General features: G+C 33.3%; 1 protein-coding gene and 1 long non-coding RNA gene across 2 annotated transcripts; one reads left to right on the top strand and one right to left on the bottom strand.

The window, feature by feature from the left end:
* The first annotated feature begins 3,225 nt into the window (after positions 1–3,225).
* LOC134253789 (uncharacterized) lies at positions 3,226–5,143 on the top strand. Its single transcript, XR_009989173.1, has 3 exons — positions 3,226–3,371; positions 3,474–3,560; positions 5,022–5,143. It is a non-coding gene; the product is annotated as an uncharacterized LOC134253789 (long non-coding RNA).
* Positions 5,144–9,437: 4,294 nt separating this feature from the next.
* Positions 9,438–19,095, bottom strand: LOC134253762 (zinc finger protein 510-like). The gene is made up of 7 exons (XM_062736349.1): positions 18,964–19,095; positions 18,143–18,280; positions 16,763–17,323; positions 15,819–16,034; positions 10,121–10,331; positions 9,815–9,981; positions 9,438–9,607 (listed from the first exon to the last, which is right to left on the bottom strand). Exons 1-7 carry the CDS (start codon positions 19,076–19,078, stop codon positions 9,438–9,440), a joined length of 1,578 nt encoding a protein of 525 aa, XP_062592333.1. The 5' UTR covers positions 19,079–19,095.
* Between the last annotated feature and the right edge of the window lie 1,137 nt (positions 19,096–20,232).

The raw sequence follows: 20,232 nt of genomic DNA, 5'->3' as shown, positions 1-20,232 counted from the left end.
ACACGGATGTCTAAAACATCAGAGGTGGGATCAGGTGCCATGGAGTAGTGAACATCCCTTGGAAACCGGTCACATATTATATGTCATTATAGTGAAAAAAACCCAGAAAAACCGTAGATAATTCAATGCATAAAAAATCTCCCAACATATTAAAAACGTCCAACTTGTTGATAGATTGTATTTGCTTACAAGGTCGTTGTATCGACCATAGAATTTGCGAAAGGATGACTTTAAACGCGACTGTTGTTATTCTTGATTCATCAACATGATTATCAATAACTTAAACTGTCGAGTTGAATTAGCGTTTATCTGAATTCCAATAGTTGTAACAGACTATATGGTCTCCAAAAACTGCTATGTATAATTACTGTCATTGAGGAAATCGTGGATCTTTTTTTAATATTAATTTTGACGACTTTATTTAGAATCGAAATAATTTTTAACTACACTGTACGTACCTAGCAATGTACATGTAGCCACAAGATGAAATATGGAGAAAACGAACAGTTACCAAGCTCAAAGATCCTCTAATACAGTACAGTTTTTGAAAAGAGAAAGCACGAATCTCTCAGAACGTTAGAGGTCGGACCCAATGGAGAAGTAAGGTTCAATTGTTGACCGAGGTCACACTAACATTGTCCTCTTTGTCATGCCGGGCAAATGGGAGGGAAAAGTCCGTAGATACATATGTATTATGAATTCAGTGAGTAAATAATGGGCTAAAAATTGTATACAAAACGTCAGTCAGCGTTCGACTCAGTTATAGATTGTATTTGCTGACAGAGACACTGTATCGACCACAGAATTTGCAAAATTCTGATATCCTTGTTTCTTCATCTTGTTTTCGATGGTTTACCTCATTTTAGAAAGACGTTTGATATCCTTGTTTCATTAACTTGTTTTTAACTTACCATTTTGGAAATTCTTTGTAGGTAGAGCATGCTCTTGAGCTTCTAATCGACTTGGAAACTTCATAATTAGGCAACAAGGGTATTTCAAAGGGGCATATCGATCAACGTAGGAATGAGAAATAAAATGAATATTTTTTATTGATAAAAGCCATAAAACACATACAATATTTCTAAATTTGTATTGAAGGCTACAGTAAAAGATTTCTTTTTTTTCTCGTAGAAGATTTTGAATTCATTATGTACTCATATGAATACAACAATAGATCTCATTTTTTTCTTTGTTTTGTTTGTTGTTGTTGTTTGTTTGTTTGTTTTTTTTTTTGTTTGTTTGTTTTGTTTTTTTTTTGTTAGAGAACATTTGTCTATAATGTCAATGATGCCTGGATTTTAAATTATAGCGAAGAATAGATAGGCAGATAGCTAACCAAATACTCAATAGGCAATACTGAAACACTTGAAGAAAGTCAAGGTCACAAGAAAACAAGTTTTATTCTCCCCAAGTGTGTGCATGAGACATGTATACACAGCAAGCGTACATGGGTATGCCTGAGTGAGTGTGTGCGAGAACCTGTGGTAAAAAACTACAAACAAATACAAACAAATGCTTACAAAAAGTACAAAATATATTTGAACATCTAAGTTTTTAAACACACAAAAAATTTTACAAATTAAGTGACTAAAATGGCGTGCCATACTTTAGAGAATGTTTTGACTTTTAAGACAAGGAAACTTTATAGAATTCGTTAAAATAATGTGAAAATATAGCTCAAATATAAGTTAAATAGACTTATAGTGAATTTAGGCACTCATAATATTGGTTGCATGATGATTTACAAAATAATGTAACAGCAACACCAGGGCTGGTCAGACAGGTCAACAGGAAGTGAGTAAAATGTAGTTAACTGATATCAAAAATAGTAACAGATTCATAGTAGTTAAGTCATACCAAGGATCAGCTTACCATATAAGTTTTCAACAATAATAATGCATAAATTATAATAGACAACACAGTACATGTACAATGAAGCGCATTGAAGTGGTAAAATTGTCTGTTCGGATGAAAAGTTTTGAGCTATCTTTAGACACGCCCATTTCTTTAGAAAGGAAAACTCGGTCAAATGATTCAATCGAATACCAGTAGAACAGGTATTTCATAAATATAACATCCAATGAAATTGACGGTTTATATAAACACCGAGTAAGCACGTGTTCGACTGATACATGTGCCATGCTAGCTCCAGTAAACATGATAAAATCATAAATCACGGACAAAATCGTTGCAATGTGTGTTTTCCATAAGCGGGGACTCTATACATAGCTCTTTCTTATCTAAAACTCTTAATTTCATTGTAACTCATGTTGATTGTCGCGGGAAGTGCAGTGTCCTAAAACATTACGACGAATATTCCTTTCTCGTTTCTAAAGAAATGGGCGTGTCGTTATGCTATAAGTGACCTTCAAAACATGACTCAGAACTTTTCGTCCAAATGGAAAATTTTACCACTTCAATGCGCTTCATTGTATAAAGAATAAAAAACAATCTTGATATTTCGTACATTTTGGTGTTATTGACCTTTTATAAGCTGTTTTAAATTTCCACACATGGGAGTAGGGGATTGAGAATTCAAACCATGCACTTACTATGCTGTATCACAATACCATGCACATCTGACATTCTTCCATAACAACATTTAATTTTGAGAAGAGTCTCAGACTGTCTTTTTGTGTCTCTACCTGTCAATTAGTTTGTCTCTGTTTACGCAAGTAATTTTAACACTCAATTTTTTCTTCAATGAGAAATACAGTCTTTGGACTTCTAGATTTCCGTATTTTTTAAGGAGAACTAGTCAGATTATTCATGCAGGAAGAATTATCAGACATGTACATGTAGCATCGTTCAATAAAGGTAATTATGAGAGATAACTTAAAAAATCTTTTTCAGAATGAATAAATGAATGAATACGAAAGAAATAAAATAAATAGATAAATTTTAATTAATTAATTAAATTATTTTCAATATCAATTAAATAAATCTAAATGAATGAATAAAGAAAAAAATGAAAAGAAAAAAGAGTGAATGAGTTAAAATAAAAGGAAATTTGTCAAAACTTGATTTTTTTTTAATAGAAATACTCTGACAAGAACCTGTAATAATCCTGTAAGGAAATTAAAAGAATGGAATATTTCAAATACTGAAGAATAAGCCGTTAACAGTCTTAGTACCAATGAAAATATTATAAGGTATTGTGAAATCACATGCAGACCGAAATAGTATAGGAACGATAACACGGTGTGTTAGTTACTTCCGTTAATTCTTGACAAGGACGAGTCAATCGACTGCGATCCGAGGCCAAGATGTGGTGGTCGATTGTCCCCTCTACTGCTCTGACTATTGGCTTTCTTTTTATCCCTGCAACACTAGTTGATAAATTATTTCGAGTTATTCGATATAACGATAAGGTACGTAAACTTCAATTATAACTCTGGAATTATCACTGATTGTAAATAGAGGAAATTCGGAATGCATTCACTTATCATTGTTTTCTTCATTGAATTCTCTAGTCAGTACAAAGAGATACATTTGTACCTGAAGACTACACCATGAGTCACAGAGATTACTATATTATGGGAAGCAGATATGTTCGTAGGGTATGTATCCAGAGACATAAATACATTTTTTATGTCTCTGAAGTATCAAACAATTTTCATATTAAACTGATAAACTTATCATTTCTTCATTCATGTCTCTCAAATACAAATATAATTTAAATGTTTGGGTAAGTTATGGATCTCGATTTCTCATACAGAGTAACATACAATGCAAAATAGAATTAATAAAATACAGAAAAATGAGTGTTTGAATATTTTATACGCTTAAATGAATATTCATTGAAACTCTTTGTATTTTGTAATCTTTGTACATGTATGCTTAATGAACTGATTGAAAATGTCCCAAACTTGAAAAAAGAGAGCTTTAGCATTCTGACTTGCAAGTTTACATGTAAACTACAAGTTAGAATTACAATAACACATCTACATTTTTTTTTCTTGTTTAACATTGAAAAATAATTGGAAAACACATTACATTTTATATGTATATCATGGTTTTAATTAAGGAATAACTGTCTAAGTTTTTTATTTCATGATGTGATCATTGGAGTGACTTGCGTGATAATTTGCATAAATGCCAAAGGCATTTATGCATAAAATTATCACGCAAGCCAATAGATTGATCATTGTCATGAAATAAAAAAATCTGACAGTTATTCCTTATATTTGTATGCTCTTGATTCCACCAATCAACATGCTACAAGCCCCACTTCTGTCTCTATTAGTCACGCGCAGCACATGATCTTTTTTAAACTGCGCCTATGGATGAACCAGTACATTAATGTAGAAATAAAGTACATTAGCTATTTGTAATTTTATCTCAGACAACGACATTGGAAATGTAAATATATTGATATACCCCAGTATGCATATATTTATCAGAAGAAGATTGAAAAGAGTCCTTATTATTTTAATTTGTCAAAGCCTGTTTTTATAATCAAGATGTTAATCAAGATGTTGTGTATTTTTCACTCTTTAAAAATAAATTTTTTTAAGAAGCTAAGTTCTTCATATTCATATTTGCATTATATGTGCAGGCATTAGAAAAATGAATACTTTAAAAAAAAAAAAGAAAATAGGTAAAGAAATATGAGCTTCAGGTTTGGACTTACCTAAAGTCAGCAATCTACATGTAAGTGGAAACGTGTAGAAATTTGCCATTAACAAAACTGATGATGTAATGCACAGATTTCTTGAGGGAATCCCCTCCTACACATACTTGGTTTGCTAAACCTCTCTAATGTAGGCATGCTCTAAAGCTTAAAAGCATCGTATACAACAGTTAAAGTTTATCATGGAGGGAGTCGGCAAGATTCCAGTTCCCTCTGAGAAAGCCTATTTCCCTTGGCTTAGTCCTAGGAAAAAGGATTGCTCTTGGAAATCTGGAATCCTCCAAACTCCCTTATTGATACACCCTTTAACTGTATAATAATTTTGGGAATGTTGATGTTATTTATTAGATATTTTTTGTAATTGCATAGTTTACATTTTGATTTACAGGGCATGGATTTTATCCCAGAGGTTGAGTGAAGAGAAGAATATTGAGAGGAGACTGAAATGTTTTTTTCTTAAGAAATGTTTTGATGTTATAGACTTATTGTAATAAACAATTTCCTACATTATATTTCACTTTGTTTATTTCAGCTTATGGGTATGATCTACTAATTTGTAATTGTTGTATAATTTGGAAGTAGTGGTGAATGATAGCTAGCCTGCTACATGTATAACGGGGTCAACAAATGGAGAGTGGTTTTGAGTTGCATTGATATCTGGTTGAAGTACTTGATCCACAATATCCAAAAATGTATTTAAGACATTCTGACCTGTTACTTAGAATTTACACCTTAATTAATTATTGGGAGAGCCTGTTTTACTTTTTCTTCCACTATGTCATTGAAACCTAAAATGGGGTGTGATCATAAATCATAAAATTTCGGGACAAAATGTTATAAACAAGTTAGCAATATTGCAGTAATTTTTACTTTTATTTTGCGTTAAATCTTTAAAAGTTAGTTATCATAGACATTTTAAACATAGTCTTCATATATGTTGCATTGTTCTTTAAAATGTATTCATATTGAATTGTTTTGGAATCGGTCAAAAGCTCCAGTGCATTAATAAAAAAAATGACAGCTTTGGATGATTTAATTCCGCAATTTTACTTAAGGAATAAGTTAACTTGTTTTTCGATCTCATGATGTGATCAATCGATTGGCTTGCGTGATCATTTGCATAAACGCCGAAGGCGTTTATGCATAAAATTATCACGCAAGCCAATCGATTGATCATCGTCGTGAAATCGAAAAATCTGACAGTTATTCCTTATATTTCCATGCTCTAGATTCCGCCAATCCACGTGCCCCAAGACCTGCTTCTGTCTAGCTATTTGTCCCGCCCTGCACGTGTTTTTTTTTTAACCGCGCCTATTGATGAACCAGTACATTGATGGAGAAATAAAGTACATTAGCTATTTGTAATTTTATCTCGGACAAAGACATTAGAAATGTAAATATTTTAATTTCAAAAGCAGTGAAGGAGAAAATTCAGGAGTATTGTTCAACTGTATGTTTGAGAAGTGGTGTAAATAAAAAATGCCAAGGAACTTTTAGTGAATTTGAAATCAGAATTTAATAAAAATGGAAGTAGTACATGTTAATTTACATTCTTTATTAATGGTAACTTGCAACAATATGTTTTAAAACACTGACTGATAGGTGCATGTATTCTGAAACTGATATTAAAAAAGATGCTTGAGTGTCTGATTGACAATATCTAAGTGGTTTTTGGAGATCAGGTCTTCATAGGCGTCGGAACCGGGGGGGGGGGGCTTAGCCCCCCACTTTTTTTCCAGATATATACTTAGTATAGACATTGAACATATCTTCGTAAGTTTAGCCCCCCCCCCCCCACTTTCCACTGATACGTCTTAGTATAGGTTAAAAATGGGGAAAGTGGCGGTGTTTGGAAGAAAATTTTTGGTACTGGAGTTCGAACCAAACCCTCCCCCCAACCCACCCCCGAAATAGTATTTTCGTGTTTGGGAAATGGACATTTCCTTTTTTTTTTTTTTGCTTGTCAGGTTTTTTTTTTGGAGGTACAAAAAAATTTTTTTTTTACACTTAGCCCCCCACTTTCAATTTGCTTCCGACGCCAATGGTCTTCCAATAATCTGTTGGAATTCCCATTGGTACGAATTGCGTCCCGTTATTAGCAGACCTTTTCTTTTTTGCATTCATATGAAGCAGATGAATTGTTATTGAAAATCTTACACATGAGAAGACAACACTTGTGGCATACAACTAGAAGGCATTTGGAATTATCGACGACTTTCATTACTTCTGTAGCAATGTTACTTCATCACCTGCATACATGTATGGGGTTTACGTCTCTCAGTTAATTCGATATGCAAGAGCATGCTCCATGTACGAAAAATTTCTAAAACGATACGAGATGTTGACAAACAAATTGATGAAACAAGAATATCAACAGCCTCGTTTAAATTTATTTCGCAAGAATGGTCGATACAATAACCATATCAGCAATCTTTTATTTTAAAATCAAATGCTGACTGGCATTTTATACTGTTTGGTAGGTCATTATTTCAACTCTAAATTGTCTATGAATTTTCCATTTTTCTCGATCTTGACAAGGAGCTCACAGCGGATGTGCCCAATCGACAGGAGATGCTCACTCTTCCACGGCACCTGATCCCACCTCTAAAGGTTTAGAGACCCGTGTTTGCTCTGCTCCTGATTTATACTGTTTTAATGGACTTTGAGCTGGAATACTGTTTTTAGTAATCTGTTTATTTCATGCAAGCAAACAATATGAGATGTAAACACCTTGAAGTTATGTTTAAACTACTTGAAGTAGGTGGTTGAAGCTCAAACACCTTTACAAGACCTTTGTGATAACTATCCAAAGGTCCCCAGCATGTACATGTGCTTAGTTTAAACTCTGCCCAAAACGTCCGTCGAAAAAGGGAACATTTACACACATTGTGATCCTCGAGAGACCTCAGGACAATGTAAAATTTGACATATCATAGATATCTGAAAAATCTCAAAATTATTTCCTTTGCCAGTATAAATGTTTATACTTGTTTTGAGGACATTGCCGCAATACCTGAATTCATGACCTCAGAGAGATTGATGGTTACATTGTTTTGTTGTTGTTGTTGTTTTTATATCGACCTGTGTGTTTCGCGACCTTTGCGACCTATCAGTATCATTGAGAAACATTCGGAATAAAGTAACTAAAAGTGAAGACTTCATACCGAAAGACACCAGTGAGAAATAATTATTAGGATTATAAAGTATTCTTCGTTCTTTAAAGACTTCAGAGATCACTTGTATTTTCAAAACAACGATCTTTTTGTGTTCTTTAAACATAATATTTAATCGATTACCTTTACAATAGTCTATATAGTCAAACTGAAGAGACTGTGGAAACTGAGTTTGAAAAATTCTTTGACCGAATGACCGTAAAAAGTTTGATAAATTTTACAACTCTTAGCAATCTCTCAATGGTCGCCAAGCATCTCTGTGTAAAGAGGATTAAGGATAAAAAGTCCCGTAAACAACACGTAAAAAAACACAGGAAGGTCGCCAGCTGATCTCTAGGATCGTTAGTAGGTTTTCAAAAAGAAAATTATTTGAATTGAACGCTTAAGGATCTCTCATTTCTCTTTTTCGGTGATCTCACATGGTTGCATTTTATACTAGTACACAAGACAAAACTGCTAACGCACCATTTAAAATTCTTCTTTGTGAGTTGAACATTTGCCTATACGGTATCAGTATATATAAAACGCCATATTTTCCAATACAGTGGGATTGGCAAATGTCTTGCTGTCAGAACAAATCCCAATGATGACCTTCTTGCCCAAAACTTATTTCCCGACATGCATTGCGTACCTCTTTTTTGCCCAGATATATGCATAGCTAAATACCGATGATGATCCTTGAGGTTACACCAGAAACAGTCTCCCAATTAAAAAAATCAAATAAAATGCAGCGATTGACGATTATATCGCCTGCTAGTCATCTATTGCATTGGTGCCCATTCCCAGTCCACTCAACCGGTTGTCCCAATTTTGTGGAACGACATTGAAATTGTGGTGTGGTGTTTACTTAATGGCTTGGCTATCTAGAGTGAACAATTTTATGTGTACTTATCTATTTGCAACAATTTTTCACCAGAAGAATAAATATTGTTTTCATTGGTTTAATTTTTACACATCTTTTCCAAAGGAACCCCCTGCTGACACCATACTCTGTTTTATTATCACGTACGCTCACCTGGGATCAAATGCCGCATACGGTATAATTTTTTCTCTGATTTTCTAATTAGTACAAACATAAAGAACAAAAATGCAAAGAAAAAATTAGAAATATATTCCTCCAAATTAGTATGACACGATTTTCACATTTTCTATAAAATAGTCGCAATTCAGTAACATTGTAGTTATTTATTTAAATGCTTTATTTTTTGATTTTGTAACATAATAATATATCAAATACATCTTAAACAAATTTTGAAAAGTAAAATATTACTTTCTTTTGGTGGTGTGTTAGCAATTTTGTCTAGTATATATAGGTTATCTCCCTAGATTTCTCAATAATCTCGATTGGTGGCAATTCAATCGGTTAGCAAATTCTCAGTGTTCAGAAAGTAAATGATGAATCACCAATCTCTGGAAGATCCTTCAGTGCCCATTTAAATTTTCAGCGCGCAACAAGTGCTTTAAGATCTTCTTACAACATTAACAGGGACAGTTTTTTTTCTTCGAAGAATTCAGATTTTTCAAACTCTCAAAGATGGGACAACTTTTGCATCGCCTGGAAATTCAAGGGAGTCCTCAAGAAGTATAGCCTTTGACTTGGTTATAGACGAACAAAAGACTAACAATATGTCTTATTTTTTGCCCACTGGCTCTTGGTGCATTGTATTCACGTGATCTGGAACAAACAACATGGCGGCTGAATTCATGCAGTACCGGAGACCAGTAGGGGCAGGTCCATCATTGAACACGTGACCGATGTGTGACCCGCATCGTTCACATGTGACTTCTAATCTCTGCATACCTACAAAATGTTAAAGTTGCAAAAGAAAATCTCAAATACTGGTATATAACATAATAGCTTCTTGTAATTTTTTACTATACAGGTTTACACAGTTGGTGTCAACGAGATTTTCACTAACTTTGATTGGGCAAATTTTTGAGAATTATGTACATTGCATTCTTAAAACACAATAAAATGGATTATTAAGTACAATCAGTGTAACCTTACCATAAGAATTGTCCTCTACGATTCCCATCTGTGTTCCAATTTTGTCGTAAAAAGATGGCCATCCTGTGCCAGAGTTGTACTTGTGTTTTGATGAGTATAAAGTGTTGTTACATACGATGCAATGGTAAATGCCTTGTTTGTGATTGTCGTAACCAGGGGAAAAGCGTCTGTGCACGTTTGAAATTTTAAAATGCAATAATAAGTTAAGATAGTTTTACGCACACATGAAGATGATAATAATAAAACATTTTTGCACAATTATTATAATAATAAATTCATCTTAATATGATAATTTGTGAATTTCACCTCTCTGTTCCTTTTTCTCGAGTCACGTGATATTGGATGGGAGTAAGGCGTTCGCGCAAACTCTGTTCAGAATATACAAGTGGACAAGTATTGGTGTCTCGGCAGGATTGCTTTAGGACTGTAAGCACCGAGTAAGGATCAGAAGGAACAGTTGCTCCCATGGCGATCCCAATCAACGCAAGAAGCACCAGGATTTTGACCATTTTTGAAACTGAAAGCATATACAAAAACTGAATTTCAGCAAATAATATACGACGAAAAAAAAAAAACAAAAACAAAATAAACAAAAAAAAAAAAAAAAAACAAGGGCAATACGAAGCGGAGTATCCTCTCTCCAAGAGCGGATGATATATAAAGACAGTAGTCGACATCGAGCCGTGTTTTAGGACTTAAAGCCTCATTGTTCTTCCGTGGTTCCTGATAATCTTGATATATGGGTGAAGGGCTTATTCCTCATTAGGGTCCTGTGAATAGTTTGTCCCCAAGTGCAGATAGTTTTTCTTATTGTATAGGGATAGGGGTACTAAGTTTTGTTTTCTTTACGCTTAGCAATCCTGCAAACTAATAATTGTTTAAAGGTATTGTCAGGAAAAAAGATAATTTGAATTTGCCCTGGGATACTCAGTAAGCATAAAAACTAAGGTCACTTCAGACCTCTATGAATACGTAGAAACAACATTTTTTTATCCGAGCTCTGAACAAATATATCCATTACATCAATATCGGAATTTCAGATACATAATATATATATAATTCATTTCTTTGATACTTTGTTTAAACATGGGGCAGTGCCTCTCAATGTTTGAGCATTAAAAGCACGAAAAAACTAGTACATGTTACCGTATCACTATATCTTGTAACTTATCTCAATATTCTTGGAATAAATATAGAACGGAAATGATAACGGTAACATGTTTGTACTTAGTTATAAGAGGCTTCTACATAATCTTAAACAACTTGTTAAAAAGATTTGTTAACCACTAAGGAAATGCGCCTCCAAAAACTCTGCTTTTATTATACCCTCGCTTTAAAAACGGAAGGGTATATAGTGATCGGGATGTCCGTCCGTCTGTCTGTACGCCCGTTTGTTACGCTTTGGGGTACCCATCTCTTATTCGAAACTCCTCTTTTACCACTGAATGAAATTTTAAGAGACTTTTACAGAATATTTGCTATATAGTGCCATTGTGCACCTCATATTTTTATTTTACTTTATGATCGAACACATACATGCATTTTGAGTTTCCCTGAGCAAAACATGGGCACTTTCATTCTGTCTATAATATTGAAAGGTACCCATCTCTTATCCACAACTCCTCCTATACCACTTAATACAATTTAATGATACTTTCACAGATTCTTTATCACATAATGCCATTGTGCACCTCTAATTTTACTTTTGATCTGACATTTATTTCGGGTTTCCCAGTGCAAAACATGGACTTTGCCATTAAAACCATGTGAGAGGCGGAGTATCATTTAGTGAGCTCATTGCTCACAGTACCTCTACTTTATTATGAAATTGGTTGTCTGTATCGGAATTTTTCCATGCATTTCCTGATGTATGTAGTAGTGTATTCAAGTTAAAAAAACAGATATGTGAATGGAAGTTTCTTTAAATACTTATATTTTGCAGCAAAATATATAAAAAGAGATGCAAATATGTGGCAACCCTGTCTTATGCATATGGGTGTTCTACAGAAGTTTATGATTTGATGAAATTTCATAATAATTTTACTCGTCATAATATCTTAAACAACCATGCAACCAAGTATGATGCTTCAATATTCTTTCTTTTCTTCAATCCTGGTAAATTTATTTTATAAACCAAATTGAATGTTCTCTCTTAATTTTTTTTAAAATTACATGTAAATATGTTCTGTTATTTTTTCTTGGTATTTTAGATTTGTTTTTGTAATTTTATATAACCTCCACTATTTGCGAGTAAATCTACATGGTCAATTACGTAAACGAACAGAAAACACGTGTAAATACACTTACCTTGTCGTCTTGCTATCTACACTGTTTACTATTATCAGGGCCTTGTCCACTTTATATGAAGTCCTTCCCCCTAGGTCATAACGTATGGAAGGGAATTAGCGCCAAAAGTCTATTTATCTTGCTTTTATTCTTATTCTGCCTACTTCTTTATTCGTTGTTATTATTATTGTAACTATTTGTCACTTTATTGTATTCATATTCGTCTTTATTAGATTTCACTTTGAACTTTTACAGTGTTATCATTCTTCATTTTGTCCTTACTTTATTCTTGTACATTTGTGCTACTTAATTTATTTTAAATTGATAGTTTCATATGAGTTTCTTAAATAATTAATAATGAAGCCGAATCAAAATAGAAGGTGCGCAACGGCATTGTGTTATAAAGAATCTGTGAAAGTTTCATTAGATTTTATACAATGTTATAGGAGGAGTTGCGGATAAGAGATGGGTACACTTCAATATTATAGAAAGAATGGTAGTGTCCATGTGTTACGATTGAAATTCCGATAATATATGTCACAGATAAAAAAAATTAATAAAATAGGATATGCACAATGGCAATATATAACAAAAATTCTGTGAAACTCTCATTAAATTTGGGAAAATTAAAAGGTATAAAAAGAGATAAGATCGAGATGGGTAACCCAGAGCGTAACAGACGGTCGTACGTACAGACAGGTAGACGGCGGACATCCCGGTCACCATATATCCTCCCAATTTTCAAGCGAAGGTATAAAAAATGTCTAATAGATTTCAATTACACGAGGCCTTTCATGTCAATTTCAATAGTCCCTGCCCACTGACGTCAGACACAAAGACAGAGGCACGAGAACTACATGCATACGGGTATTAAGAATTCTTCTCAGCTCCTGACCTTTCGCAAGGAAAAATTTACCTTCAAGTTGAATTATCAAGAAATCAAATCAACTATAACTTTCAAAAACATATCACAGATAGAAAAAATAGAAATGGAAATATTCTCTGATAGAGCTTTTTTTGTCAAATTTGAACTTAAAATATTTCCCAGTTACAAATTTCCAATTCTAACAAGAATTTTAAACTTTAATTCAGGTTTGTGACACCCCGAAGAAACTATTTGTACATTAATACCAAGTTTGAGAAATTTGTGTTTCTCCATAAACATTTTTGTCTTAACCTTCTTTGAATGAGTTTGTTTCGAGATGTTTCAGTAAATTTTTGCATTGAATATATACGAGGGACGTTCAATAAATAATGTCATTAGCCCGATGACATACAAGAAAGAAATCATATGACATTAAGCTTGACGTTCTCTCATTATAAAATCTTTAATGAATTGATAACAGTTTATGTTACCACTTTTCATTGCATTATTTCATTGCTGGAAGCTGGAAAACAAGGGCTAGTCGAGACACTGTATTAAAAATGAATGGTCAAAGCAGCTGTAAAACTTGTTAATATCCCAAAAATATATTAAATGAAACATGTGAAATTTACAGCAACCAATGTCTGTTTTATACACCCATGAACAGGTGGATTTCAATAAACAAAAATTATATAATGATCTTCAAAACTGGGTACCTTCCTTGGCAACAAGGACATACAACAACCAATGTATATCTGCAAAAATTCAACAAATTATCACTGATTATGTTTTATTGACTTTAAGACACAAAGCAAAATTGATTGACATCATTTTGGGGGTAGTTCACACTGTTTTAAAGAAATATTTGATAGTTAAAAAGTTTAATGCTCAAAGGTCACCTTATATTTTGAAAAATGAGTGAAAGCGACAGAGTGTAGGAATATTTAAACAATTATTTTTTAAAAAATCAAAAATTGTACTTATCCAAGTTTTTCTGAACTTCAAATAGATAATGCAATTTGAATCCATTTTGCTTTAAACCCTCAAATCAAATTACAATAAGATGCACTTGACAAAAATGCAAAGGCCTAAGAAGAACAAAGACTTGCAAGAGCACAACAACAGTTTTAGATGCTATTTTCCTAAATATTAGCGATCTTGTTGTTCAAATTCATATTCGGGGTGGAAGTTCAATTTCTGGAGGAGTCTATTAAACAAATTTTTGCAAAAAAATTGAAAGGTGTATGAGAGGAAGGAAACAGAATGAGGAGTCCACTACATTAAATTTCTTCATGACAGCGTCCAAATCCACAGGCCATGAAGAGTAGAGGAGTTTTGGGGATAAACAGAGGGTTAATGTTATGTCACACCCACAGAATTTGCCAGATCTTTCAATCTTTGATTTGTTTCATTTCCCAAACTTAGAAAAACAATCATCAGAAAGAAAAAAACAGGTAAAGCAAATCATAGGATATGCTATATCCCAGTATACCAAGGGTCATGCTCAAAAATGAGTTCTAAAAACAATTAGAAATTGAATAAAAATGTAACGAACATGTATTTTAATCAAAAGAGAATATTTTAGTTAAATCATGAAGACTAAATTATAGAAAAAACTTTTTTTGTTTCTTTCCGAATCCCAATGACATTATTTATTGAACGTCCCTCGTACTTAGTGGATTTAGCCGAGGATGGCTATATCAGAGTGCAATTCACAGTCTTTTTTTCAAGTCGGGGTAGATTTTTAAACATTTTTGCTGAAATCTCTATTAAATTGAAAATAAATACACATGCGACTTCACGTATTCTTAAATGCAACTTATACAATTTTTGACTACTCATCTGTATATGTACCAGGTAAAGTTTATAGTAAGTGCGGTACAGATTTTTGTTTTCACTTGGCTGACCATGCACTCTGCATTGAAGTATTTATCCATTTCCTTTAAATTACATAATATCCCATTTTATCAATCTCTTTCTGCTTAATATTCAACGGCGCAAAATTGATTTAAAAGGAAAAAAAATAAACAAAAATTAAATCTTGATTTTGACACGAAAAAAATGGGATTAGACATAGAAGAATGTGTCCAGACTTTACTTTTTTACATAGAATTGCACAAAAACAAACGATGTGCACACACAGTAGAGCCGCCTGCATCGACCAGTCTCTGCTGATTTTCTTTGAGTACCCCTTACTAATTACCAATAACAACGGTCTGCCACCAATCCTTTTCTAAGCCCTCGTCAATACAGTAATTAATTGGATACGATTTCATATTGAGCAAACAAAATCAGGTGAATTCATTATTCTAGGATTTTAGATAATTACCATGCTTCGCATTTCTGTACATAAATACTTGGGGTGGAGATCAGAGAAGAGAGTTACATTCTCAATATATTGACAAGGTGTCCCTGTGAAGGCCCAGCTGGTTCTAACTGAGAAACTATGTTTCAAAGAGGGGAGAATTAATTAACAGTTTCGTTTGTCAAAGACTTTAATTTTTTTCAATCTCAAAATATTTCATTATAAAAAGGAAAATGAATCCCTTTCATAACGGCTGACTCACAATTTGACACATTCGATTACCTGGAAACTTTCAATTCCATTTGTTCAAATTGTTGTAAGAAGTTATCCATCTATAAGAAACACTTTAGGGGACTATTTGTCAACTATTATTTTTTTTTCCAAGTTCAAGATAATAGAATATAATACACAAAATACACAAGCACGAGTATAGCACTTCAAATTAATAAACACAATAAATAGCAATAAATAAATTAACAATATAATACTGAAATGCTTAATAAAACAACTAAGATCAAAGCGTCTGTCCGTTTACTTCCCGTGAATGCCGTACGGGAACATCATAGAAGATATCACGCCCCTCTCCATGGTAACGGTGTGCTGGGTTTCCATGTGACGACGGAGGTCCACTTTTCGCTGAAATGCGCGACCGCACTTTTCACAAGCGAATGGCTTGAAACCCGTGTGTTTTCTGCTGTGGGTGATCAGATTTGAGGACTGACTGAAAGCCTTACCGCACTGAAGACATTTGTGGGGCTTTTCTCCTGTAAAAAAAATGGTTCTGCTTAAATATGCCCCAAAAGACAGAGAAATGCTGTTGGACAGATAATATTTTTTTTTTCAAATTAAAGGATTAAAACTGTTAAAGAACTGTTTAAAAAGTAGTTTGATCTAAATATGACGGAGTAAGAATTGTCAGAAATCTTTTTGACAAGACAAACATTACTAATTAACTTTGCATTCTTGAAAAACAAATCTCTGGAGACAATATACATCATCAGCCATTAATTTCAATTAAGAGAGGTGACATTTTGCCTAAGCGGTCCCCAGAGGCCGCTTTGGCGATTGAGAACAAGATGAACCATTAGCAATCTGTGGTGACATTTTAGGATTGTCAGAGTCTCTCTACTGCATTACCTCTGTTTGGAAAACATCATTCCAGATTCTACTTAGATAAGGGACAAAATCTGGTAACGATGTCCCATATCACATATCACTAGAGAGTCCTCAATCCGATTCATGTCGCGAACGCAAAATGATTTTAACCTTTCACATTTAGGATTAATACGGCACATGGTGCCCCTTATCAATAACAAATGAATGATTGTCTATATTAGATGGAAATGCTTTTCGATTTTGTTGCAGACTTTCCCTTTTCTTCATTCTTAAAATTTTATTCTTTAAAAAGAATTAAGGAAAATATTCATCGAACAATTCAGATCTGCTAAATATTACAAAGGGGGAAATGATCACTAGTAAAAGCAATCAATACCTGTATGTATGTAAGTGTGCTTTTTCATGTCCGACTTCTGGTGAAATCTTTTGCCGCAGTACGGACAGGGATACGGTCGTGTGTCGCTGTGTATCAGAAGATGAGTTGACAATGTTGAGGATCTCTTGAAACATTTCCCACACTGTTTGCACTCAAAGCTTCGCTCTTGGGTATGAACAACCCGATGTTGATCTAAACTAACGGCATGTCCAAAAGTCTTGTTACAGATTTCACATGCATACGGCCTTGACCCGCTGTGTGACCTTCGCACGTGAACTTCCAGTCCGTGCGGTGTGCTGAAGAATTTGCTGCACTTTGTGCACTCATAAGCGCCATTTGTGGTCTCCAGTAAGGCGATGTCGTCGATTTGTTCCTCCTCTTTTGTGGTTTGAGGCCCCGGTCCTTGGGTGTGATATAGATCTCCGTACTTAAAGGGATAACCCCCAAAGTAGTGGTTGTAGGACAAGAGGAAGTTGTGGAGGAGAAAGCGTGTATCGATTCCAAGTCGGAGACTGGGGTGCATCATCGACATCATTTGTCTCGCCGCCAAAGTGTCAACCGCTGTAAAAAAAAAAAAAATTAAGATTTCGAAAATCGGATTAAAAAAAGAAAGAAAATAACATAAAAACAAATAGAATTTCTTAAGTTGTATGTAAAGTTAACATCGTCTTAGTCAAGATTTGTCTAAGTATGATTACACTGTACAACCAATACTAGTATCTAATAACGATAGACCTTTGTCAAAATTAAGTATCAATCAAGAAATTGTCATTGTTTTCTTAAAAGACGTTTTAAAAAAGGAATTCAAATTTGGGAAATGTTTAATAGTAATCTGTTAATAATCTTAGGGTCTATCTATTAATTGGCCAATGTTTTGTAATTTCTTATGCGAAAAATCTACATACATTTTTTTCATAAGAAATGTCAAATTTTTTTGCTAGGTAGGTATACATGCATTTACGGTACTTTATTGAATATAGCAAAGGAACTCTGATTAACAAGCTTCATGATTTCGGTATTCCTTAAAGCCTAAGCCTTACAATTTATTTTCTAAAACTTTATTTCTTACCAACTGTATGATATTCAACACCTTATTCATTTTTTTTAACAAAAAGAATTTATTTTCCCTGCTGCCCATAAATTCTTTGTTGAAACTTACAGATTTTTAATTGCTATATTATCTATTACAGAACTCAGTTTTTCTTGTATTTTCTTTTAATTTTAAAAGGAAAATTTAATTTAAAAGGAAAAATAATGTAATTTTGGGGAAGATTGACCAGTAAGTTGCAAAAACTTGTTTCAAATCGTGTATTATTAAAAAAAATGTGTTCAAAACATCTTTTAAAAATTTCAATCACAAACTTTCAATGGAATACTCACTGCTACTTTTGAGACTATGGTCAGTCCAGGGTCGGAATAGACCCCCGGGTTGTAAAAGGGGGTGATCAACTGGCGGGTGACCGGATCCCGAGGAGGGGTCGTCTAAAAAGTCTTTTCCATTTAGTTTAGATCCAGCAACTAAAATATTAAGCAGGTACAGATTGTGTATCATAAATGAAGAAAGGGATTGTTGTTGTTAGATTCTGCTAAATTCTGTAAACAGATATCTTAGCAACCAGAACCCTGAAATTTTAATCTTACATGTTTAGCTTAACATGCAAAATGCAATGAAAATCTAAATTTATGTGTATGAATTTCTGTGTATCAATTTGTAAGAATTATATATTTAGAAATTTTGTTTAAAGTTATTACATACAATTAACATTTTTATTTAAGGTAGTATCCTTATTTTCTGAATATCACACATTGAATAACTGATAATACTCACAAAAATGTCAACAACAACAATGAAATTCTCAAATAAAGTGTATTAGCCCACGTAAATTCTTCAAGCCATTAATTATTAGTTAATCATATAAAATAGGGAAATTAGATAAATCTCAATTTTTTCAGATAATGAAAAAATATATACTTTACATTTTCTTCTTGAAATTTGATTTAATAAAATAATAGACATATTTTGATTCTGCTTAGATCATAATTCATTTTCAAAGAAAGCTAACTTAATATATCTAATTTCACATGATTAAATAATTTGTAATCATTTAAACTTATAAATAAATATGCTGCAAATCTAATTTTTATCATGCTTTTAAGACTGATAAATAAAATACAACATTAATTCTCTATAAATTACTTACAATTGGTGGATGCTGGCATTACAAGTTGGAATGCGCTTGGGTTACCGGAATCCATGGCTTCCCCGTCGTAAAAGGCACAAATATTCTTATGCTTGACAAGGAATGATTTGGGCATACTGCTTATAAAGTTGGATAATGATATTCAAGAAAACCATGATTTCATTTTATAACAATATGCGATCGAGTTTATAATTTTACTTCAAGAGGGTAACGCCCACAAACACAAAGCACGCGAACGCTGCAACTGGGCACGTGTTTTGGAATCGTTCTTAACCAATCGCGTGCGACGTTAACAATGGAAGTTCAATGTATATTATTGAATGGGTAAACACATGCTAGAGAAAGTAATATTTGAGTTTAAATAAATATTTCCGAGTATGTTTTGTGATTGTGTTTGGATTTAGCGAGAAAGAAGTCGGGGTGTCTGTTTGAAGTGACTTTTGGGGATGATTTGGTTAATTTACTTTTCTGTAGGTCTATTAAGCGCATTAGAAGGTTTCTTATTCATGCGATAGGGGACTAACTGTTACATCAAACAATGTAAGATTTTGATGAAAACCCGTTAATTTACGGCATGTGTCGACATTCTCACCTTATGTGCATCTACCCGTGGTCCGCAATAGATTTGTTGGTTTTTGTCTCCTAAAGTAAACATTGCACTATAAACACCTACAGAATTCTATAAAATAGATTTTATTGTGAGAAAGTTAGCAAGAAAAGATTGTCAAAAGATCATTTGTTCCTGAACTTCATGAACGCTTTAGGCATCAGATGGTAATTTTTTCCCAGTTTCTCCGAAAACCCCGAATTTACATTTTCATACCTAGGAATTGCACAAAATTTATAATTCATGTCGGATTTTTCTTTTGTTCGAATATACACTTAAAGTAATAGAAAGAAGTGTTTGTAGCCGAATGATAAACATATTTGATAATCCCAGGCATTTGTAGGTATGTTACGTGTTTTTGTCATCCGGCATTTGTTATACCGGTAATTCAAAAATATATTATTAAATGTACATTTTCTTTTCAGTGAGAAATTCCTTGTATCATGTACGCAGTATATCCAAAATAACTAAAATCTCAGCAATATGATACCATGAGCGGGTGGGGACGGGTATGAGTAGATTTCTTTTCAATAATGCTAATTTGCATTAGTACAAATACATTTTTGATACATTGTAATTACAACCTTTTCGACAGCCCTCAAGATTTTATCCCTTAACAATTTTTTTTTTTTTTTTTTTTTTACTTTATTTCAATTTTTTCC

The sequence above is a fragment of the Saccostrea cucullata genome, unplaced genomic scaffold, assembly GCF_032062105.1.
Source record: "Saccostrea cucullata isolate Sc308-1 unplaced genomic scaffold, CSIRO_AGI_Scuc_v1 ctg112, whole genome shotgun sequence".
NCBI lineage: Eukaryota > Metazoa > Mollusca > Bivalvia > Ostreida > Ostreidae > Saccostrea > Saccostrea cuccullata.
Note: the sequence above shows the minus strand (reverse complement) of the source record. Positions and strands in the feature narration are given on the sequence as shown.